General features: G+C 42.6%; 2 protein-coding genes across 2 annotated transcripts; both read right to left on the bottom strand.

The window, feature by feature from the left end:
- Positions 1-11,959: 11,959 nt before the first annotated feature.
- On the bottom strand, positions 11,960-18,823 carry LOC115195439 (eotaxin-like). Its single transcript, XM_029755278.1, has 4 exons — positions 18,668-18,823; positions 14,954-15,074; positions 13,213-13,283; positions 11,960-12,177 (listed from the first exon to the last, which is right to left on the bottom strand). Exons 1-4 carry the CDS (start codon positions 18,747-18,749, stop codon positions 12,155-12,157), a joined length of 297 nt encoding a protein of 98 aa, XP_029611138.1. The 5' UTR covers positions 18,750-18,823; the 3' UTR covers positions 11,960-12,154.
- Positions 18,824-20,312: 1,489 nt separating this feature from the next.
- Positions 20,313-21,442, bottom strand: LOC115195261 (cell wall protein RBR3-like; the record flags this gene model as incomplete). The annotated part of the gene is made up of 5 exons (XM_029755035.1): positions 20,313-20,620; positions 20,835-20,927; positions 21,017-21,091; positions 21,256-21,370; positions 21,418-21,442. Coding segments are annotated over 5 exons (519 nt in total), but the record flags the coding sequence as incomplete, so codon positions are not given.
- Positions 21,443-25,839: the final 4,397 nt, after the last annotated feature.

Raw genomic sequence — 25,839 nt, 5'->3', positions numbered from 1 at the left:
GACTTCAGATTCTAGTAGGGTGAGGCTTGGTGCTGCAGACTGTTCTAGTGCCTTTGCCAATTTCATATACAGTGGGGGGGAAAAGTATTTGATCCCCTGCCGATTTTGTACGTTTGCCCACTGATAAAGAAAGGATTAGCCTAAAATTTTAATGGTAGGTTTATTTGAACAGTGAGAGACAGAATAACAACAAAAATATCCAGAAAAACGCATGTCAAAAATGTTATAAATTGATTTGCATTTTAATGAGGGAATTAAGTATTTGACCCCCTCTCAATCAGAAAGATTTCTGGCTCCCAGGTGTCTTTTATACAGGTAACGAGCTGAGATTAGGAGCACACTCAGGGAGTGCTCCTAACCACAGCTTGTTACCTGTAAAAAAGACACCTGTCCACAGAAGCAATCAATCAATCAGATTCCAAACTCTCCACCATGGCCAAGACCAAAGAGCTCTCCAAGGATGTCAGGGACAAGATTGTAGACCTACACAAGGCTGGAATGGGCTACAAGACCATCGCCAAGCAGCTTGGTGAGAAGGTGACAACATTTGGATTATTCGCAAATGGAAGAAACACAAAAGAACTGTCAATATCCCTCGGCCTGGGGCTCCATGCAAGATCTCACCTCGTGGGGTTGCAATGATCATGAGAATGGTGAGGAATCAGCCCAGAACTACACAGGAGGATCTTGTCAATGATCTCAAGGCAGCTGGGACCATAGTCACCAAGAAAACAATTGGTAACACACTACGCCGTGAAGGACTGAAATCATGCAGTGCCCGCAAGGTCCCCCTGCTCAAGAATACATATACATGCCTGTCTGAAGTTTGCCAATGAACATCTGAATGACTCAGAGGACAACTGGTGAATGTGTTGTGGTCAGATGAGACCAAAATGGAGCTCTTTGGCATCAACTTAACTCGCCGTGTTTGGAGGAGGAGGGACAAAATCCCTCCTGAGATGTGTGCAAACCTGGTGGCCAACTACAAGAAACGTCTGACCTCTGTGATTGCCAACAAGGGTTTTGCAACCAAGTACTAAGTCATGTTTTGCAGAGGGGTCAAATACTTATTTCCCTCATTAAAATGCAAATCATTTTTGACATGTGTTTTTCTGGATTTTGTTGCTGTTATTCTGTCTCTCACTGTTCAAATAAACCTACCATTAAAATTTTAGACTGATCATTTCTTTGTCAGTGGGCAAACGTTCAAAATCAGCAGGGGATCAAATACTTTTTTCCCTCACTGTATGTGGTCTGTCGTACAGTAATTTGGTAAAAAGCCAATTTGACGTTTGCTCAGTACATTGTTTTCACTGAGGAAATGTACAAGTCTGCTGTTAATGATAACGCAAATGATTTTCCCAAGGTTGCTGTTGACGCATATCCCACGGTAGTTACTGGGGTCAAATTAGGTGGAATTGTGGTGATCAGTCCTTGGTTCCAAATATTGGGGAAGATGCCAGAGCAGAGGATGATGTTAAAGAGTTTAAGTATAGCCAATTTAAAATTGTGGTCTGTATATTTTATCATTTCATTGAGGATACCATCAACACCACAGGCCTTTTTGGGTCAGGGGTTTATATTTTGTCCTGTAGTTCATTCAATGTAATTGGAGAATCCAGTGGGTTCTGCTAGTCTTTAATAGTTGATTCTAAGATTTGTAATTGGTTATGTATATGTTTTTCCTGTTTGTTCTTTGTTATAGAGCCAAAAGATTGGAGAAGTGGTTTATCCATACATCTCCATTTTGCATGAATAACTTTGTGTTGTTGTTTGTTTAGTGTGTTCCAATTTTCCCAGAAGTCCTGTTCCTTCTTGTTCTGTAGTGTATTTCTGTATTGTTTTAGTGTTTCACCATAGTGAAGGCGTAGACTCTTTTATGGGTCTCTTTGTTCTCAATTTCTTTCTTAGGTTTTTGCATTATTCATCAAACCATTTCAAATCAAATCAAAGTTTATTTGTCACGTGCGCTGAATACAACAGGTGTAGACCTTACAGTGAAATGCTTACTTACAGGCTCTAACCAGTAGTGCATAGGAGTCTCCTGGAAACCTACCGTTGACTATGTACAGACCCAGCGTGCAACAGAGCTGCCGGAGTTGTGACCTGTTTTTGTTGGTTGTTTTGTCATAGCTGTGTCTAGGGTGGCATATGGGGGAGGGAATACTTTCACCTCCAGGTAGGTGTTTGTCCCCCTGTGTGCTGAGGGTGTCAGGTTCTTATCCAGTTCTGGCATTTAGGTCGCCACAAACTAGTACATGTCCCTGGGCCTGGAAATGGTTGATCTCCCCCTCTAGGACGAAGAAGTTGTCCTCGTTAAAGTATGGGGATTCTATTGGAGGAATATACAGTAGGTAGAACACGAGGACACGTTTTTCTGTCGAGATCATCTTCTTGTAAATTTCTAGACAGATGTAAAATGTTCCTGTTTTGACTATTTTAATAGAGTGGGTTAGGTCTGCTCTATACCAAATTAGCATGATGTTAGCTGTGCCATGTGTTTCTCATCGTCCTCCCTCACTGATGTTAGCTGTGCCATGTGTTCCTCTCTCTCCTCCTTCACTGCTGTTTGCTGTGCCATGTGTTTCTCCTCCTCCTCCTTCACTGCTGTTAGCTGTGCCATGTGTTCCTCTCCCTCCTCCTTCACTGCTGTTAGCTGTGCCATGTGTTCCTGTCTCTCCTCCTTCACTGCTGTTAGCTGTGCCATGTGTTCCTCTCTCTCCTCCTTCACTGCTGTTAGCTGTGCCATGTGTTTCTCTCTCTCTTCCTTCACTGCTGTTAGCTGTGCCATGTGTTCCTCTCCCTCCTCCTTCACTGCTGTTAGCTGTGCCATGTGTTTCTCGCCTTCCTCCTTCACTGCTGTTAGCTGTGCCATGTGTTCCTGTCTCTCCTCCTTCACTGCTGTTAGCTGTGCCATGTGTTCCTCTCTCTCCTCCTTCACTGCTGTTAGCTGTGCCATGTGTTCCTGTCTCTCCTCCTTCACTGCTGTTAGCTGTGCCATGTGTTCCTCTCTCTCCTCCTTCACTGCTGTTAGCTGTGCCATGTGTTTCTCTCTCTCCTCCTTCACTGCTGTTAGCTGTGTCATGTGTTCCTGTCTCTCCCCTTCACTGCTGTTAGCTGTGCCATGTGTTTCTCTCTCTCCTCTTTAAGTTCTCTCACCTCAGCCCGGAGTGCAGCTAGCTCTCTCCGACAGCCGTCTATCTCCACTGCTCTGTTTTGTGGGTCGGTTCTGTCTGGAGTGTGTGGACCAGCTCTCTGAGCTCCACCATATCTCTCTCCAGCTCTGTGAATGTATCTCTCTCAACAATGGAGGAGCAGTGCAGTTGTGGGACCTGAGTTCAGTGCTGGGCGGGTGGCTCTCCTCTTGTGGCTGCTCGTCTGCAGGGCAGTTCGAGGATGAGGTGTGATCAGACACACTCAGGATGGGGAGTCGTCACAGAGAGAAAGATCTTTTCCTCATTTAGACACATTTGTTCTACATGGTATATGCAGTGCTTCATTTAGACACATTTGTTCTACATGATATATGCAGTGCTTCATTTAGACACATTTGTTCTACATGATATATGCAGTGCTTCATTTAGACACATTTGTTCTACATGGTATATGCAGTGCTTCATTTAGACACATTTGTTCTACATGGTATATGCAGTGCTTCATTTAGACACATTTGTTCTACATGGTATATGCAGTGCTTCATTTAGACACATTTGTTCTACATGGTATATGCAGTGCTTAATTTAGACACATTTGTTCTACATGGTATATGCAGTGCTTCATTTAGACACATTTGTTCTACATGGTATATGCAGTGCTTCATTTAGACACATTTGTTCTACATGGTATATGCAGTGCTTCATTTAGACACATTTGTTCTACATGGTATATGCAGTGCTTAATTTGAGCTGGATCCTGACAGAACACATTCACTTTCTATGATCTCTCTCCCTCTGCTCTGATTGACATGAGTCGGCAACTCTCATCTCTCCAGCGTTGCATTTCATCCTTTATTTCCTTATAGAATCATAGCTGTTTGGAGGGTTCTGGAGGAACTGCAGCAACTCTGATACATTGAAATGCATTTGCCAAAGTTATATAATTACTGCTGTCTGTTCAGAAATAAATGAAATCATTCAGAATAGCCTACTACACCATGAAAGGCCTATAATTTAGCCACAGAGGATCATTAGCTTATTTTTTAAATAGCCTAGCTGTGGATTGTAGCCCAATAACAAGGAATAGCCTACAATCTGGAACACATGGCAAATCTGTCAGTGAAAAAACAGCGTGCAGACAAAACAGGCCTTTTGCAATATTTCAAATACAATCGAGGGAAAACACAGGTTGGAAAGCAGATGGCTCCTGCTGAAAAGACTGTGCTGTAGGCTACCAAAATATTTCATCAACTTCCAAATATTGTTTTACAAAGTAAAACATAGGGCGGTGCATAATTGGCCCAGCGTCGTCCGGGTTAGGGTTTGGCCGGGGGAGGCCGTCATTGTAAATAAGAATTTGTTCTTAACTGACTTGCCTAATTAAATAAAGGTTAAATAAATAAAATCAAAACATTCTCCGAACTAACGGAAAACTGACACTCAAACATTAAGGGAACATTATGGCTAACGTTACAAAAACGTTCTCTCTCCCTAGAATTGTTAGCTGGGTATGTTGTTGGCTCTACAGTCAGAAGAATCAGGTGAATCCTGTCTGTTGGTTGCTGAGAATCTATGGGAAATGGGTCAGGTTTCTGTGTGTGTGTGTGTGTGTGTGTGTGTGTGTGTGTGTGTGTGTGTGTGTGTGTGTGTGTGTGTGTGTGTGTGTGTGTGTGTGTGTGTGTCTGTGTGTGTGTGTGTGTGTGTGTGTGTGTGTGTGTGTGTGTGTGTGTGTGTGTTGTTATTTATTTTTTTGCAGGTGTTGTGCCTGAGGGCTTCCTTCCTTCCTCTCTATAAAAGGTCCCAGGGGGAGCACCAGAGAGAACTGGTACCCACTGGATCTCTCTCTTTCTCTAACACACACAGCATCATGACATTGAGAACTGGATATAAATATACATCATAAAGACGTGTCATATTATAGGGTGTTACGTGTCTCCAGGTTTGATTGGCAGTGGTGAGGTGACGTGTGGTTGATTGAGACAGTAACAGGGAACTGTGTGATTGGTTGAGACAGTCATGAGGTGATGTGCTATTGGTTGTTTGTGTTCTGGTGACAGGTAGCTTAGCTCCAAAAGGAACACAGCTCCTCAGAGGATGCGGACGATCCGGGGGAGGGGTTGGGGAGTGTAAACACAGTGACAGTCCTGAACTGTGGCTAAGCGAAGCTGCTATTTCACAATAGAAACAAAACAGACGACCCAACTGAACCTCACTCACACACACACGCATGACATACGCGCACACCCGCGCACACACATAATACAAGCATATAAACACCACACTCAGTTTCTGCTTGTCTGTGAGTAAATATCCTAAAGCCTGCAGGTCAGAAGACATACGTAGTGTCTGTGTGAAGGGAGGTGAGTGGGTGGGAGATCATGATTAGTACCCGATGCCTTAAACCCTCTACACCAGTAGTTCCCAAACTTGTTATAGGCCCGTACCCCTTCAAACATTCAACCTCCAGCTGCGTACCCCTCTAGCACCAGGGTCAGCGCACTCTCAAATGTTGTTTTTTGCCATCATTATAAGCCTGCCACACACACACTATACAATACATTTGTTAAACATAAGAATGAGTGTTAGTTTTTGTCACATCCCGGCTCTTGGGAAGTGACAAAGAGCTCTTATAGGACCAGGGCACAAATAATAATATAATAATAATCAATAATGTTGCTCTTTGTTTAACCATCTTACATATAAAATCTTATTTGTTCATCAAAAATTGTGAATAACTCACCACAGGTTAATGATAAGGGTGTGCTTGAAAGGATGCACATAACTCTGCAATGTTGGGTTGTATTGGAGAGAGTCTCAGTCTTAAATCATTTTCCACACAGTCTGCCTGTATTTAGTTATGCTAGTGAGGGCCGAGAACCCACTCTCACATAGGTACGTGGTTGCAAAGGGCATCAGTGTCTTAACAGCGAGATTTGCCAAGGCAGGATACTCTGAGCGCAGCTCAATCCAGAAATCTGGCAGTGGCTTCTGATTAAATTACATTTTCACAGAACCGCTTGTTGCAATTTCGATGAGGCTCTATTGTTCAGATATCAGTAAGTGGACTGGAGGCAGGGCATGAAAGGGATAACGAATCCAGTTGTTTGAGGTGTCCGTTTTGGGAAAGTACCTGTGTAATTGCGCACCCAACTCACTCAGGTGCTTCGCTATATCACATTTGACGTCCGTAAGCTTGAGTTCATTTGCACACAAAAAACTGATATAATGATGGAAAGACCTGTGTGTTGTCCTTGTTAATGCAGACAGAGTTCCAACCTCAATTTTGTCCTGCACATTGAATGTAGTTGCGGAGAGTCCCTCTAATCCTAGATTCAGATCATTCAGGCGAGAAAAAACATCCCCCAGATAGGCCAGTCGTGTGAGAAACTCGTCATCATGAAAGCGGTCAGACAAGTGAAAATTTTGGTCAATAAATTTAAGCTCGTCTCTCAATTTAAAAACGTGTCAAAATTCTGCCCCTTGATAACCCCTTGTAAAAGCGTTACATGGTCGCTGCCCGTATCATTGCATAATGCAGAAAATACACGCGAGTTTAGCGGCCTTGCTTTAACAAATTTAACCATTTTCACTATAGTGTACAAAGCGTCTTTCAAGCTGTCAGGCATTCCCTTGGCAGTAAGAGCCTCTCTGTGGATGCTGCAGTGTACCCAAGTGGTGTCGGGAGCAACTGCTTGCACGCGCGTTACCACTCCACTACGTCTCCCTGTCATGGATCTTGCACCATCAGTACAGATACCAACACATCTTGACCACCAAAGTCCATTTGATGTCACAAAGCTGTCCAGTACTTCAAAAATATCTTCTTATGTTGTCCTGGTTTCCAATCGTTTGCAGAAGACGATGTCTTCCTTAATTGACCCCCATAAACATAACGAACATATACCAGGAGCTGTGCCAGGCTCGCCACATCTGTTGACTCATCCAGCTATAACGCATAGAATTCACAGGCTTGTATGAGAAGCAGTAATTGTTTCAAAACATCTCCTGCCATGTCATTGATGCGTCGTGAAACAGTGTTTGATGAAGGCATTGTCTGTTTAGATTATTTGGCCTTTTCCCCCAGCATTGCCCCAGCCATATCCACAGCAGCAGGAAGAATGAAGTCCTCCACAATAGTATGGGGCTTGCCTATCCTAGCCACTCGGTAGCTCACCATATAAGATGCTTCTAGCCCCTTCTTATTAATGGTATCTGTTGCTTTTATACATGTCTTACTACTTGAAAGTCGTCTTTATTCTCGCCCAAAAAACTCCTGTGGCTTATTTTTCACATTGTCATGTTTCGTTTCTAAATGTCTACGCAAGAGTGAAGGTTTCCCGCGAGAGAGTAACAGTTAATGTGATTGGATGTTAATTATTTGACTAGGCTACCTGTATTTGACATTGTATTGTTATTTCACTGAACACTAGATAGTTTAATTTTATTTTTGCCAGTGAAACGAGGCTACTCAGGTGACAAAAAAACCTCACCCAATGTTTTTTATTATTATTATTATTATTTTTCAAAAGTGAATCACGTTTTTATTTGGTCTACCCCCGACGGCTTTGCGCGTACCCCAGTTTGGGGTACACACACACACACACACACACACACACACACACACACACACACACACACACACACACACACACAGACACACACACACACACACACACGCACAGGAGTAGTGTTTTGGCAGTGTGTGTGATGTGCTGTGTTTCTAATACGTGGGGTTATCAAGGACCTTTTAGATGTTTATAATTCCCATAATTCACAAGTTGACACTGTTTATAAACACTCTTATCCTGACCTCATACCTCCTTTCGCATAGTGTGCATGTGCGTGTGTGTTTGTGTGTGCATGTGCGTGTGTGTGTGTGTTCATGTGTGTGTGTTCATGTGTGTGTGTTGGGGTGTGTGTGTAGGAGGCTCCACTGCACTAGGAACTACATCCATGTGAACCTGTTTGTGTCGTTCATCTTGCGAGCGGTAGCCGTGCTGGTTAAAGACTCTGTCATCTTCTCCGAGAACCAAAACACTGACTGTAGCACACAGCCCTCACTGGTGAGACTCACAGTCTATATTGTAAAATGTATGCAAACGTCTGTCTCCAAGGACTGTAAACGTGTACAAGTGTGTGTGTGTGTGTGTGTGTGTGTGTGTGTGTGTGTGTGTGTGTGTGTGTGTGTGTGTGTGTGTGTGTGTGTGTGTATGTTAGGTGGGCTGTAAGGTCAGTTTGGTGATGTTTAACTATTTCATCATGGCTAACTTCTTCTGGCTGCTGGTTGAGGGGCTCCACCTACAGACACTGCTCCTGGTAACCTATTCATATACACACCACACTGTCTACCTCACCATCAGCTGCGGTAAGAACACACACTCTCTCTCATTAACAGTGGCGGTGACACAGAGGGTATTATTCCCAGTATAATAAATGTAGGCTCACAGTATAAACACTGTTGTAATATTCTCTCTCTCTCACTACTCACCGTTTGTCCAATGTCACTTCCTGGACTCGTTGTTATTACTACATCCTTCAGCCCCTGACAGAAGTAATCCATTGTCTTAATGTTCCCTGTGTTCAGCAGGTATTGGTTGAGTATTATGGACTGTGTCTATGGTGTTTAGTTTATAGGCTGCTGTTTAAATTATGGGTCTCATTGAAGTCTGGTTTCCTCCCTGTCGCCTTGTTAACATGTCCTCTTTCTCTCTCTCTCTCTCTCTCTCTCTCTCTCTCTCTCTCTCAATAAGTTATATAGGTGTGTCTGAGAGCTTCACTGCTCCGTTAGAGAGCTAACGGGTTGAGAAGGCAACATCAGCTAATATTGTCTCACAACACATACACACACACACACACGCACACACACACACACACACACACACACACACACACACACACACACACACACACACACACACACACACACACACACACACACACACACACACACACACACACACACACACACACACAGGGTCATTAAGCTCCTATTCAGACATTAGACTACTTGACCGCCCTCTATCCTTCTCACACCTCTCTCTCTCTTCTCTCCCCTCATCTCTCTCTTCTCCCCCCTCATCTCTCTCTTCTCCCCCCTCATCTCTCTCTTCTCCCCCTCATCTCTCTCTTCTCCCCCCTCATCTCTCTCTTCTCCCCCTCATCTCTCTCTTCTCCCCCCTCATCTCTCTCTTCTCCCCCTCTCATCTCTCTCTTCTCCCCCTCATCTCTCTGTCCACTTCACTCATCTCTCTCTTCTCCCCCCTCATCTCTCTCTTCTCCCCCCTCATCTCTCTCTTCTCCCCCTCATCTCTCTGTCCACTTCACTCATCTCTCTCTTCTCCCCCTCATCTCTCTCTCTCCCCCCTCATCTCTCTCTTCTCCCCCTCATCTCTCTGTCCACTTCACTCATCTCTCTCTTCTCCCCCTCATCTCTCTCTTCTCCCCCCTCATCTCTCTCTTCTCCCCCTCATCTCTCTGTCCACTTCACTCATCTCTCTCTTCTCTCCCCTCATCTCTCTGTCCACTTCACTCATCTCTCTCTTCTCCCCCTCATCTCTCTCTCTCCCCCCTCATCTCTCTCTTCTCCCCCTCATCTCTCTGTCCACTTCACTCATCTCTCTCTTCTCCCCTCATCTCTCTCTTCTCCCCCCTCATCTCTCTCTTCTCCCCCTCATCTCTCTGTCCACTTCACTCATCTCTCTCTTCTCTCCCCTCATCTCTCTGTCCACTTCACTCATCTCTCTCTTCTCCCCCTCATCTCTCTCTTCTCCCCCTCATCTCTCTCTTCTCCCCCTCATCTCTCTGTCCACTTCACTCATCTCTCTCTTCTCCCCCTCATCTCTCTCTTCTCCCCCCTCATCTCTCTCTTCTCCCCCCTCATCTCTCTCTTCTCCCCCTCATCTCTCTCTTCTCCCCCTCATCTCTCTCTCTTCTCCCCCCTCATCTCTCTCTTCTCTCCCCTCATCTCTCTCTTCTCTCCCCTCATCTCTCTCTTCTCTCCCCTCATCTCTCTCTTCTCTCCCCTCATCTCTCTCTTCTCCCCCCTCATCTCTCTGTCCACTTCACTCATCTCTCTTTTCTCCCCTCATCTCTCTCTTCTCCCCCTCATCTCTCTCTTCTTCCCCCTCATCTCTCTCTTCTCCCCCCTCATCTCTCTCTTCTCCCCCCTCATCTCTCTCTCTACCACCTCTCTTTCCACACTCTCTCATATTCATCTCTCTCTCTATCTCTCTCGGAATGGTCTCAGTGTGTTTCTAAAGGTGTAATAATATATAGAGGAGCAGCCATCACATAAATAAAACACTGTTACTATCTAGAGGCCCCCTGCTGCTCTCTCTACAGCCAGGTCAGTGCATGTGTATGAAGGTGACACAGCAGGCCTCCACTCATTGTACTCACTGCATCAGTCACATTCTGTTAAAGGTCCCCAAAGCACACACATCCTCTTTTCAGTTCGCTGCAGCTAGAGACTGGAACGAGCTGCAACAAACACTCAAACTGGACAATTTTATTTCAATCTCTTCATTCAAAGACTCAATCATGGACATTCTTACTGACAGTTGTATTGTTGTCTCTACCTTCTTGCCCTTTGTGCTGTTTTTTTGTGCCCAATAATATTTGTACCATGTTTTGTGCTGCTACCATGTTCTGTTGCTACCATGTTGTTGTTATGTTGTGTTGCTACCATGCTGAGTCGTCATGTGTTGCTGCCTTGCTATGTTGTTGTCTTAGGTCTCTCTTTATGTGGTGTTGTGTTATCTCGTCATGATGGTGTTTTGTCCTATATTTATATTGTATTTATTTGTTATTTTTAATCCCAGGCCCCCGTCCCCGCAGGAGGCCTTTTGCCTTTTGGTCGGCGGTCATTGTAAATAAGAATTTGTTCTTAACTGACTTGCCTAGTTAAATAAAGGTTAAATAAAAAATTAAGAAATCTGTTGTCCTACTCAGCCTCAGACACACTGTGCCGTCCCAGCTGGCCACTAGGTGGTGCTAAGAGGTTAGACTCTCAGCTCTGCTATGCCGTATGTCACTTCAGAACACTACTGTATGCTCAGATCAAGAGCGAAATTGTTGTGCAATTCTACACAGTTTGACATGACTTATTATGCCTCTCTTGAGGGGTATTTTGAAGGGGTATATGGAGGGGTATTATGAAAACAGTATAAATGGGTGAGTAAGTAGAAGAATGCTGCAGCTTTAAAGTAACTGTCCAGTTAAAATCTCACTTTCAAAAGTTAATATTCTGTTAACTCATACCCAAATAATGTTGTTGACTCATCCTTTTCTCAAATTTGTGGCCGAAGTGTAAATTGGAAGAAAAAAAAACACTTCAAAAACCCAACCTCAAACAGACCATTTAAAAAATTATTGGTATTTCCTGACAAAGGATGATGTCATCCTGCTGAGGAGGATGAGCTGGCCAATCAGCGGTCTACTCGCGTGAATATTTTTAATGACCAGTATCACACCATAAATGCTTCCTTATAACATACTTAATTTCATTTTTTTAGAAGGAAAACCATTTCACTCATATTGTAATTAATTATAGGTCATATTTCATAAAAATCTGGAAACACTAGACAGTTATTTTAAAGCTAATTTCCTGCAATTCTACACAATTTGCCATTGCTTATGACGTGCTCACATTTTTGTTTGAATTTAAAGTAATTATTGGGGGGGGGGGGCGAATATACACCTGTTCTGAATATTGGGGGTGGGGGGGGGCATGTTCCCCCATGGCAATTTTGTCTCTGTCTTAGATCAGTGTAACCACATGTATGAACAACATTAGCACAACAACAGACTGTAAAGTACTGTATTTTAATTAAATTCTATCAATTTAAAACACAACTAAATAATCTTAAGGACCAGGCAGACCATAAAGAATCAGAAAAGTGAAGTATGCTGATAGAGGATCTTGGGAGGAGGATGCACTAGATGGTGAGGAGGCGTGTTTACAGTGGAGAGGGTTCCAGTCATGGTCCAACATGTCTTCTTTACTTTTTCATCACATTCAAACCTAGAGAGAGACAGAAAGATAAGACTGTGTGTGTGTGTGTGTGTGTGTGTGTGTGTGTGTGTGTGTGTGTGTGTGTGTGTGTGTGTGTGTGTGTGTGTGTGTGTGTGTGTGTGTGCACAAGAATAGTAAACAAACCAAAATTTGACCAACTGGGGACATTTTCTTAGTCCCCACGAGGTCAAATGCTATTTGTAGGGGGTTTAGAGTTAAGGTTAGAATTAGGGTTAGGGTCAGAATTACGTTAAGGGTTAGGTTTAGGATCTAGGGTTAGGGTTAGGAGCTAGTGTTAGGTTTAGGGTTAGGAGCTAGGGTTAGAGTTAGGGTTAGAATTTACATTAAGGGTTAAGGTTAGGCGCTAGTGTTTGGTTTAGGGTTAGGAGCTAGGGTTAGGGTTAGAATTACGTTAAGGGTTAGGGTTAGGATCTAGGGTTAGGGTTAGAATTACATCAAGGGTTAGGGTTAGGAGCTAGTGTTTGGTTTAGGGTTAGAATTAGTGTTAGGGTTAGAATTACGTTAAGTGTTACGGTTAGGGTCTAGGGTTAGGGTTAGAATTACATCAAGGGTTAGGGTTAGGAGCTAGTGTTTGGTTTAGGGTTAGAATTAGTGTTAGGGTTAGAATTACGTTAAGTGTTACGGTTAGGGTCTAGGGTTAGGGTTAGAATTACATCAAGGGTTAGGGTTAGGAGCTAGTGTTTGGTTTAGGGTTAGAATTAGTGTTAGGGTTAGAATTACGTTAAGTGTTACGGTTAGGGTCTAGGGTTAGGGTTAGGAGCTAGTGTTAGGTTTAGGGTTATGGTTAGGTTTTTGGTTAAGGTCAGGGTTAGGATTAAGGTTAGGGTTAGGGAAAATAGGATTTTGAATGGGACTAGATTCTGCATCCCCACAAGGTTAGCTGTACAAGACTGTGTGTGTGTGTGTGTGTGTGTGTGTGTGTGTGTGTGTGTGTGTGTGTGTGTGTGTGTGTGTGTGTGTGTGTGTGTGTGTGTGTGTGTGTGTGTGTGTGTGTGTGTGTGTGTGTGTAAGTTAGATCCCTACGTTGCATTCTCTTGTTGACCCAGGATGCTTTGGGATCAGAGCAGATCTTCACTCCTTTCGCTGTGTAGAAGCTGAAACAGAACACAGAGAATATTACTACTAATGTACCAAATCAAATTCAATTGTATTGATCACATACACAAATTTAGTAGATATTATATTGGGTTTAGAGAAATGCTTGTGTTCCTTGCTCCAACAGTGCAGTAGTATCTCATTATTCACAACAATACACACACATCTAAAAGTACAAGAAAGGAATACAAAAATATAGAAATATTAGGACGAGCAATGTCAGAGTGGCAATAACTAAAATAGATTAGAATAGATTACAGTATATACATATGAAAGGAGTAAAGCAGGATGTAAACGTTATTAAAGTGACTAGTGTTCCGTTATTAAAATGACCAGTGATTCCATGTCTATGTACATAGGGTAGCAGCCTCTAAGGTGCAGGGTTGAGTAACCGGGTGGTAGGAGGCAAGAGATGGCTATTTAACAGTCTGATGGCTTTTTTGTCAATCTCTCGGTCCCAGCTTTGATGCACCTGTACTGACCTCGCCTTCTGGATGGTAGCGGGGTGAGCAGGCCGTGGCTTGGGTGGTTGATGTCCTTGATAATCTTTTTGGCCTTCATGTGACATCGGGTGCTGTAGATGTCCTGGTGGGCAGGCAGTGTGCTCTCGATAATGCGTTTGGCAGACCCCACCACCCTCTGGAGAGCCCTGCGCTTGCAGGCAGTGCAGTTGCTGTACCAGGCAGTGATACAGCCCGACAGGATGCTCTCAATTGTGCATCTGTAAAAGTGTGTGAGGGTCTTAGGGGCCAAGGCACTGTTGCACCTTCTTCACCACACTGTCTGTATGGGTTAACGATTTCAGATTGTCAGTGATGTGTACGCTGAGGAACTTAAATCTTTCCACCTTCTCCACTGCGGTCCCGTCGATGTGGATAGGGGGGTGCTCACTCTGCTGTTTCCTGAAGTCCACGATCATCTCCTTGGTTTTGTTGACATTGAGGGAGAGGTAATTTACCTGACACCACTACGCCAGGGCCCTCACCTCTTCCCTGTAGGCTGTCTCCTCATTGTTGGTAATCAGGCTGATTACACCGGACATTAGACCGGTGGAAATTTGTCTTTTGGTCTGGAGTCCAAATTTTAGATCTTTGGTTCCAACCGCTGTGTCTTTGTGAGACGGGTTGTGGGTGAACGGATGATCTCTGCATGTGTATTTCCCACCGTGAAGCATGGAGGCGGAGGTGTTATGGTATTGGGGTGCTTTGCTGGTGACACTGTCTGTGATTTATTTAGAATTTAAGGCACACTTAACCAGCATGACTACCACAGAATTCTGCAGCAATACGCCATCTCATCTGGTTTAAGCTTAGTGGGATTATCATTTGTTTTTCAACAGGACAATGACCCAACACACCTCCAGGCTGTGTAGGGGCTATTTGACTAAGAAGGAGAGTGATGGAGTGCTGCATCAGATGACCTGGCCTCCTCAATCTCTCGACCTCAACCAAATTGAGATGGTTTGGGATGAGTCGTACTGCAGAGTGAAGAAAAAGCAGCCAACAAGTGTGTGTGTGTGTGTGTGTGTGTATATGTGTGTGTGTGTGTGTGTGTGTGTGTGTGTGTGTGTGTGTGTGTGTGTGTGTGTGTGTGTGTGTGTGTGTGTGTGTGTGTGTGTGTGTGTGTGTGTGTGTGTGTGTGTGTGTGTGTGTGTGTGTTCGAGACTTACACGATGGCATCAACACAGGGGGGCATGGCGTTTTGGATGTGGTATCCTTGCAGTCTAAATTTGATGTGCGTGTTTGACACACTTGTGCAGCAACTTGTGGTGACCTTAGTTGGCCGACGATCTGATAGATAAAAGGGAAGAAAGGAAGTGAGAGAGAAAGGAAGACAGAGAAGGACAGAAATAAAATATTTAGACAGGCAGCCCGATTCTGTTCTTTTGTTTTTACTAATTGGTATTTTGACCAATCAGATCAGCTCTGAAAAAGATCTGATGTGAAAGAGATCTGATGTGATTGGTCAAAAGACCATTTAGTGGAAAAAAATAAATGAGAATGGGCTGCCTGTGTAAACGCAGCCTCTGATCTCTAAACTAACCATAAACATGGTGTGTTTTTAGTTTGTATTTGTACTTATTATGGATCCCCATTAGCTCTTCCTGGGGTCCAGCAAAATTAGGGCAGTTTATACAATTTTAAAAACATTACAATACATTCACAGATTTCCCAACACACTGTGTGCCCTCAGGCCCATACTCCCCCCCCCCCCCCCCCACCACATATCTATAGTACTAAATCCATGTGTGTGTATAGTGTGTATGTTATCATGTGTGTGTATGCACGTGTCTGTGCCAATGTTTGTGTTGCTTCACAGTCCCCGCTGTTCCATAAGGTTTTTTAATCTGTTTTTTTAATCAAATTTTACTGCTGGCATGAGTTACTTGATGTGGAATAGAGTTCCATGTAGTCATGGCTCGATGTAGTACTGTGTGCCTCCCATAGTCTGTTCTGGACTTGGGGACTGCGAAGAGACCTCTTGTGGCATGTCTTGTGGAGTATGCATGGGTGTCCGAGCTGTGTGCCAGTAGTTTAAACAGACAGCTTGGTGCATTCAACATGTCAATACCTCTCATAAATAAAAGTAGTGATGAAGTCAATCTCTTCTCCACTTTCAGCCAGGAGAGATTGACATACATATTATTAATATTAGCTCTCTGTGTACAGCCAAGGGCCATCCGTGCCTCCCTGTTCTGAGCCAATTGTAATTTTCCTAAGTCCTTTTTTGTGGCACCTGACCACACGACTGTACAGTAGAGGGTGCAACAAAACTAGGGCCTGTAGGACCCTAGTTTTGTTAAAAAGGCAGAGCATCGCTTTATTATAGACAGACTTCTCCCCATCTTAGCTACTACTGCATTAATATGTTTTAACCATAAGAGTTTACAATCTAGGGTTACTTCAAGCAGTTTAGTCATCTCAACTTGCTCAATTTCCACATGATCTATTACAAGATTTAGTTGAGGTTTAAGGTTTAGTGAGTATTTTGTTCCAAATACGATGCTTTTAGTTTTAGAAATATTTAGGGCTAACTTATTCCTTGCCACCCACTCTGAAACTAACAGCAGCTCTTTGTTGAGTGTTGCAGTCATTTCAGTCGCTGTAGTAGCTGACGTGTATAGTGTTGAGTCATCCGCATACATAGACACTCTGGCTTTACTCAAAGTTAGTGGCATGTGGTTAGTAAAAATTGATAAAAAGCAAGGGGCCTAAACAGCTAAGCTGGGGAATTCCTGATTCTAACTGGATTATATTTGAGAGGCTTCCATTTTAAAGAAGACCCTCTGTGTTCTGTTATATAAGTAACTCTTTGTCCACATTACAGCAGGGGGTGTAAAGCCATAAAACATACATTTTTCCAGCAGCAGACTATGATCGATAATGTCAAAAGCTGCACTGAAGTCTAACAAGACAGGCCCCACAATCATTTTATCATAAATTTCTCTCAGCCAATCATCAGTCATTTGTGTAAGCGCTGTGCTTGTTGAGTGTCCTTCCCTATAAGCATGCTGAAATTCTGTTGTCAATATGTTAACTGTGAAATAGCATTGTAGCATTGTCAAACACCATTTTTCCCAGAAGTTTACTAAGTGTTGGTAACATGCTGATTGGTTGGCTATTTGAGCCAGTAAAGGAAGGTTTACTATTCTTAGGTAGCGGAATGACTTTAGCTTCCCTCCAAGCCTGGGGACACACGCTCTCTTGTAAGGCTTAAATTGAAGATGTGGCATATTGTCTGCTATTATCCTCAGTCATTTTCCATCCAGATTGTCAGTGGCTTGTCATTGTTGATAGACAACAATAATTTGTTCACCTCGTCCACACTGACTTAACAAATTCAAAAGTACAATTCTTGTCTTTCATAATATGGTCCGATATACTTGGATGTGTAGTGTCAGCGTTTGTTGCTGGCATGCCAGTTTGGGCTGCCAGACTTCATTGCCAAACCTTCTGCCTCATCCCTCTCAACCATACCATTTTTCAATTCCTCATCAATCCAAAGGGATTTCAGTTTTTACAGTAATTTTCTTAATGGGCACGTGCTTATTAGTAAGTGGAATAAGTAGTTTCATAAATGTGTCAAGTGCAGCGTCTGGTTGCTCCTCATTACACACCACAGACCAGCAAATATTCTTTACATCATCAACATATGAATCACTACACAATTTATTGTATGACCTCTTATACGCTATATTAGGCCCAGCCTTTGGAACTTTGGTTTTCCTAGATATGGCTATTATATTGTGATCACTACATCCTATGGATTTGGATGCTGCTTTAAAGCAAATATCTGCAGCATTAGTAAAGATGTGATCAATACATGTTGATGATTTAATTCCTGTGCTGTTTGTGACTACCCTGGTAGGTTGACTGACAACCTGATCCAGGTTGCAGGCACTAGTTACAGTTTTTTCCTGAGTGGGCAGCTTGATGATAGCCAGTCAATATGTAAATCACCCAAAAAATATACTTCTCTGTTAATATCACATACATTATCAAGCATTTCACACATATTATCCAGATACTGACTGTTAGCACTTGGTGGTCTATAGCAGCTTCCCACCAGAATGGGCTTTAGATGAAGCAGATGAACCTGTAGCCATATTACTTCAACAGTATTTAACATTAGATTTTCTCTAAGATTTACAGGAATGTGGTTCTGAATATAGACCGCAACACCACCTCTGTTGGCATGTCTGTCTTTTCGGTAGATGTTATAACCATGTATTGCTACCACTGTATCATCAAAGGTATTATCTAAGTGAGTTTCAGAGATAGTCAGAATATGAATGTCATCTGTTACAAGCTAGTTTTTGGCTTCATGGACCTTGTTTGTCAGGCTTCATATGTTATTATGGGCTATTTTTAGCTATTTTCTGGGTTGTTTGATTGTTTTTAATGCTTTACTGGGAAGCTTATCAGAGGTAGACTTACTCATGTTAGTTACATTGGAGCTGATAGTGCAGGGTGAGCTGCATGAAGTTATGAGACTGACAGGAAACCATGTGACCTGGTGTCAGAGGTCTACTGAAAATGCAGTATATTCAAACGGTTAGTTATTATCATCCCCCCATGTAAAACTAAACCGTTAAAAAGTATTTTAAATGTATAGAGAACTGTTGTTCGTGGACCACTCTGGGTCCAAGAGGTCTGAGTTATAGGAGGTCTGTCGAAAGCCTGTCAATTACAGTAACTCAATGGAAACTTTAACCACATTGTAACATTTTCTGCATTTTAATGTGAGTGTATATAGCATGATATATATATTATATATTCATATATAGTTATAGAATGTATACAATCTAATGTGGTATTCAATCATTCACTACATCATCAATCAATCAACCAATGAATGAATCAATCAGTGAATCAGTACTCACAGTTAGCAGATACAGAGGTGAGGTAGACACACATGGTGATCAGGAGGGCCAGAGAGAGGGTCCTGGATTGGAACACGGACATGCTGGCTGACTGGCTGACTGACTGGCTGACTGGCTGACTGGCTGACTGGCTGACTGACTGGCTGACTGACTGACTGACTGACTGACTGACTGGCTGACTGACTGGCTGACGGACGGACGGACAGACAGACAGATTGATGTACCGACAGTTCGAAAGACCAACAGAGACAGATAGCTACTCTGCTAGGCACTAAACTACGGAGACGGGTCGGAGGTCTACTGATTGGTCTGGTAACCGTGGCGATGACTGTCTGGAAGGCAGTGAAGTGTCAGGTTTTGTATCTCACAGTGGGTTTGTTCATGTGTGTCATTGTACGATGTGGTCAGTATTGGTAATGGTATTTTCACACCTCCGCCTCTCTCTTTCCTTTTCTGTCTTTATTTCACCCCCTACTACCTCACTTGACAAACCACCAACACCCCAACCCCCTGCAGCAGTCTTTCTGAGAAAGATGGATTAATAAAGGGTACACACACATACATACACACTAAAAAGTGTGAACAGCTGATGATGCAAATGCATGGTGTTTTTTTCTGTGTGCACCGTGATGTCAAAACAGTCAGACTGATGACCCAAAAGAACATTTCCATCATTTTATTTTCTGTTTCATTTCCAGCAAAGTTACAATATGTAACTTTATGAGTGACCAGATCAAATTCACATAGAAAAGGAGTTATAGATCTGTCATTGTCATTGAAAGCAAGTCTAAGAAGCAGTAAATCTGTTCAATGAGCTCTATTTCTTAGCTTCCTGTTCTTAAGTTTCGTTTTTGAGTCTTTTTCTTTCGTTTTGTACACCAGATTCAAACAGCTGAAAATACAGTATTTTTGGTTATTGAAAATATATTTCACAATGGTTTGGATGGTACAATGATTCTCTACACTATTGCTTGTTCTGTCACATAAACTGAAATGAAGCAAACTCTTAGAATTTTACCAATCAGGAAGTGGTGGAGCGATTTCTGCATATTGCAAATTTAAAATAACATTGATTGATAAAAAAATTAACAAAGTAAATGTATAAGTAAATAAATACATTTATTAAATAATATTGATAACTCATTGACATGATGAATTACAGACAGCCAAATATGAACCTATTCATCTAAATATCAAAAAGTACTATAAGTCCCCATAAGTACTTGAATAGATTAATAAATAAACACATAAGATACTGGTTTAAAATATAATTCATAATAACTATAACTGCTCTAATGAATTCTGTAACCACTGACTCTTCAAATCAGGGTTGATTGGAAAAAGCAGTTCAAAAGAGGACATTGTATTATTAAATCGTTGTACTCCCTGACGAAGGCCATGCAGCCGAAACGTGTCTGCATTTTTAAACTTTGTTTCCATTGAACATGCCATACAAATAAAGGCATTTTAATTTAATATATGAAGACTGCCTTGGTCCTCTTCTGTCTACCAAACAAACTATTGTGTACCTTAGCAGCACTTCCCTGCCTACATTTGTTCTCCAACTCTAGTAACCGATTTTACAAGATGACAACTGAATAAATTATAACTAGATAATCAGACTATGAAAAACATCAACATGAATAAGATATTCAATATGAATGTAATATGCATATTGAATGTCTGCTTTATAGATATGAAAAAGTGGAACATCAGAGGAGCTTCAGCCATTGGCAGTGATTCTACTGGTTGGATGTTGACTGTTGAGTTGAGGCATTTTTGGTTGATTCCCAATGACGAGAGGAGGAGAGAGATGGAGGAGAGGAAGAGTTAGAGGGAGGAGAGGAGGAGGCAGGGAAAAGAGAGGAGAGGAGATAGGAAGGAGAGGAGGAGAGAGAGGGAGGAGAGGAAGAGATAGAGGGAGGAGAGGAGGAGGCAGGGAAAAGAGAGGAGAGGAGATAGGAAGGAGAGGAGGAGAGAGAGGGAGGAGAGGAAGAGTTAGAGGGAGGAGAGGAAGAGTTAGAGGGAGGAGAGGAGGAGGCAGGGAAAAGAGAGGAGAGGAGATAGGAAGGAGAGGAGGAGAGAGGTGTGAGAGGAAGGTACGGATGGAGAAGAGGGGAAGCAGGGAAAAGAGGAGAAAACAGAGGGAGGAGAAGAGGTGAGAGAGGGTGGAGAGGAGGGTAAAGAGGTCGTGGTAGGGGTGGAGGTGAGAGAGATCGGAAAGGAGAGCGAGGGAAATGTTGAGCTCAGACGGGCCATTCTAGAAAGGAACAAATTACAATCACTTTCATTTTCTCTTTTGTTCTTTCCTGTGTGTGTATGTCTGTGTATGTGTGATTTTTAACTTACTCAAACTGCTGAATCTTGCGGTGTACCCAGGGTTGTCTATGGTAACTACAGAACAGACCCTTCTCCATCTCAAAGCTGCAGGAGAAACACAGTGTTAACACTGAAACTGAATGGGTTTGACACAACATGTCTGGGGGGTTTGACACAACATGGCCGCTACATACTGTAAAGCACTTTGTGACAACATATGAGACTGGATAAACCTAAATGAAATAAAGACTAAAAGATATGTTCCTTACATGACGGCCGGTACACAAGGAGCGTTATAGTTCTGAATCCAGTAGCCTGTGATGGGATCGGTCACCTCTTTCCTAGACACTGTCTTACAGCACGACACCAGCTTTTCTCCATCTACTGAGGAGGGAGACACAGAGCTCTAACACACACTCCCTTCCCCTTACCTGTCCCAGTCCAGCCCAGCTCTAACACTCACTTCCTTCCCCTTACCTGTCCTCACAGGTGCGAGTGTTGACGAGGACAAGGCTGGAGATCACTCTGTCATGCTGATTGAGTTTGAATAACAGACTGGAAGCTTCAAAAGGAGGGTGATGCTTGGAATCATTGTTCTTCCTCTGTCAACCATGGTTACACATGCCATCATCATTGCTTTGCACAAAAAGGGCTTCACAGGCAAGGATATTGCTGCCAGTAAGATTGCACCTAAATCAACCATTTATCGGATCATCAAGAACTTCAAGGAGAGCGGTTCAATTGTTGTGAAGAAGGCTTCAGGGTGCCCAAGAAAGTCCAGCAAACGCCAGGACCGTCTCCTAAAGTTGATTCAGCTGCGGGATCGGGGCACCACCAGTACAGAGCTTGCTCAGGAATGGCAGCAGGCAGGAGTGAGTGCATCTGCATGCACAGTGAGGCAAAGACTTTTGGAGGATGGCCTGGTGTCAAGAAGGGCATCAAATAAGCCACTTCTCTCCAGGAAAAACATCAGGGACAGACTGATATTCTGCAAAAGGTACAGGGATTGGACTGCTGAGGACTGGGGTAAAGTCATTTTCTCTGATGAATCCTCTTTCCGATTGTTTGGGGCATCCGGAAAAAAGCTTGTCCGGAGAAGACAAGGTGAGCGCTACCATCAGTCCTGTGTCATGCCAACAGTAAAGCATCCTGAGACCATTCATGTGTGGGGTTGCTTCTCAGCCAAGGGAGTGGGCTCACTCACAATTTTGCCTTTTCCAGCGTGATAAAGCACCTTGCCGTAAGGCAAAAGTGATAACTAAGTGGCTCGGGGAACAAAACATCGATATTTTGGGTTCATGGCCAGGAATCTCCCCAGACCTTAATCCCATTGAGAATTTGTGGTCAATCCTCAAGAGGCGGGTGGACAAACAAAAACCCACAAATTCTGACAAACTCCAAGCATTGATTATGCAAGAATGGGCTGCCATCAGTCAGGATGTGGCCCAGAAGTTAATTGACAGCATGCCAGGGCGGATTGCAGAGGTTTTGAAAAAGAAGGGTCAACACTGCAAATATTGACTCTTTGCATCAACTTCATGTAATTGTCAATAAAAGCCTTTGACGCTTATGAAATGCTTGTAATTATACTTCAGTATTCCATAGTAACGTCTGACAAAAATATCTAAAGACACTGAAGCAGCAGACTTTGTGAAAATTTATATTTGTGTCATTCTCAAAACTTTTTGCCACGACTGTATATCAACGAATTGGCAAGGGCACTAAAACAGTCTGCAGCACCCGGCCTCACCCTACTAGAATCTGAAGTCAAATGTCTACTGTTTGCTGATGATCTGGTGCTTCTGTCACCAACCAAGGAGGGCCTACAGCAGCACCTAGATCTTCTGCACAGATTCTGCCAGACCTGGGCCTGACAGTAAATCTCAGTAAGACAAAATTAATGGTGTTCCAAAAAAGGTCCAGTCACCAGGACCACAAATACAAATTCCATCTAGACACCGTTGCCCTACAGCTCACACAAAAACTACACATACCTTGGCTTAAACATCAGCACCACAGGTAACTTCCACAAAACTGTGAACAAGCTGAGACAAGGCAAGAAGGGCCCTCTATGCCATCAAAAGGAACATCAAATTCTACATACCAATTAGGATCTGGCTAAAAATACTTGAATCAGTTAAAGAACCCGTTGCCCTTTATGGTTGTGAGGTCTGAGGTCCGCTCACACACCAAGAATTCACAAAATGGGACAAACACCAAATTGAGACTCTACATGCAGAATTCTGCAAAAACATTCTCTGTGTACAACATCAAATACCAAATAATGCATGCAGAGCAGAATTAGGCCGATACCCACTAATTATCAAAATCCAGAAAAGAGCCGTTAAATTCTACAACCACCTAAAAGGAAGCGATTCCCAAACGTTCCATAACAAAGCCTTCATCTACAAGGAGATGAACCTGGAGAATAGTCCCCTAAGCAAGCTAGTCCTGGGGCTCTGTTCACAAACACAAACAGACCCCACATAGCAACACAATTAGACCCAACCAAATCATGAGAAAACAAAAAGATAATTACTTGACACATTGGAAAGAATTAACAAAAAAATCAGAGCGCACTAGAATGCTATTTGGCCCTAAACAGAGAGTACACAGTGGCAGAATACCTGACCACTATGACTGACCCAAAACTAAGGAAAGCTTTGACTATGTACAGACTCAGTGAGCATAGCCTTGCAATTGAGAAAGGCCGCCGTAGGCAGACCTGGCTCTCAAGAGAAGACAGGCGTTCCACCTAAAAGTAGGTGGAAACTGAGCTGCACTTCCTAACCTCCTGCCAAATATATGACCATATTAGAGACATATATTTTCCTCAGATTACACAGATCCACAAAGAATTTGAAAACAAACCCAATTTTGATAAACTCCCATATCTACTGGTGAAATACCTCAGTTTGCCATCACAGCAGCAAGATTTGTGACCTGTTGTTACAAGTGAAGAACAAACACCATTGCAAATACAACCCATATTTATGTTTAATTATTTTACCATCGTTACAACACTGTATATATATATAATATGACATTTGAAATGTCTTTATTCTTGTGGAACTTCTGTGAGTGTAATGTTTACTGTTCATTTGAATTGTTTATTTCACTTTTGTTTATTATCTACTTCACTTGCTTTGGCAATGTTAACATGTTTCCCTTGCCAATAAAGCCCTTGAATTGAGAGAGAGAGAGAGCGAGAGTGTTGAATCAAGAAAGGCCATATCGCGCTCTCACTCTCATCATGCCCATCAAGTGTGGAAGTTGACGGGAGAACAATAAAAACAGCTGATATTGCCAATCATTTTGCAGATTTGTAAAAAGAAAACAACATTATTGACAGATAATGCAAACACCCATTCTTCCAAACACGCTATTGTCCACATTTTTGATGATCATATTGTGAGCAACAAAACCTGCTCTTTTAGTCTGCCATTGTTTTTACCAGGAGGTGTTAAACCTACCGAAGTCATTACCAAAATGGTAAATCTACAGGTTATGATCATATGGACAATTTTGTTTCACTGTGCTGCTCCTCAGATTGCAGCTCCACTGAAATACATATTTAATTGGTCACTGGAAAGGGTATGGAAGCATGCTAAACTGTGTCCAATCCTGAAAGACAGCAAAGAACCCATTACTCATGCCAATATCTGACCAATCAGTCTGCTCCTTTCACTCAGTAAGATATTGGAGGGTACTGTGAGTAGACAAATATGGGAGAACATGGAAAAGAATGACCTAATCACAGCCAATCAGCACGCTTATCACAAAAACCATTCCAGGACCACTGCATTGATTGACATGACTGTGGATAATGGCAGGTTTGTGGGTGTACTATTTTTAGATTTTATTGCAGCATTTGATTTAGTGGATAATTAAATAATTTTGACAAAATGAATGCATTATGTGTTTAAGGAGACAGCATTGAATTGGGAACAGTCATATCTAACTGACAGGAAACAGTCCACCTATATCAATGGGTTGTTTTCTTCCCCTCATGCTTTAAACTGTGGAATACCACAGGGCAGTTGCCTTGGGCCCCTTCTTTACTTAATATATACCAACGACCTTCCTTATGCCTTATCTGAAACTCAAGCTACTATATTTCTAATGAAACGACAATTTATACAGCAAGACAATTGGTTCAACAGGTACAGCAAGGTCTACAAGTAGATCTGGGAAATATCAGGGAGTGGGTTTGGTGGAACAAACTTGTTTTGAATGCCAAGAAAACCAAGGTTATGTTGTCTGGTTCAACAGGAAAAGGCCAACACAACATGGGATACAATGGGGGAGTACAAATTGAGGAAGTGGCAGAAACCAAACTACTAGGGCTGCAGCTAGACAACTGCTTATCATGGTCGTCTCCAATAACTCATCTGTGAAAAAAATATTACAATTGCATGCATGATCAGAAAGATAGCTAAATATTTACCGGGAAAGATTCTTAAGCAAACAACCCAAGCATTAATTGGGAGTCAGGTGAACAACTGTTCTGTGGTCTGGGGAAATGCATCAGTAGGGGAAATTAGGAGGCTACAGATTGCACAGAACAAAGCAGCAAGGATTGATTTAAGGTGGATGTATGATTATTCTGTTGTAGTCATGCACAATGCTCTTGGGTACTCATTAATCAATAAGATAATTGAAAAAAAAACAGGATTCTTTTCTTTCACAATGCACACCATTTAAAACGGCCCACCTCCATTCACGACAGTACTGAGTTGGTAAGAGACAGATATTCAGTCAACACTAGGAATAGATTTTCCACCATCTATGTGTTATCCCGGCAGAAAAGAGAAATAGGCTAAATTACATTTTGATTCAGAGTAATGAAGAAG

The sequence above is a fragment of the Salmo trutta genome, chromosome 6 (genome assembly GCF_901001165.1).
Source record: "Salmo trutta chromosome 6, fSalTru1.1, whole genome shotgun sequence".
Classification (NCBI taxonomy): Eukaryota; Metazoa; Chordata; class Actinopteri; order Salmoniformes; family Salmonidae; genus Salmo; species Salmo trutta.
This window is presented reverse-complemented; position numbering and strand designations above follow the sequence as displayed.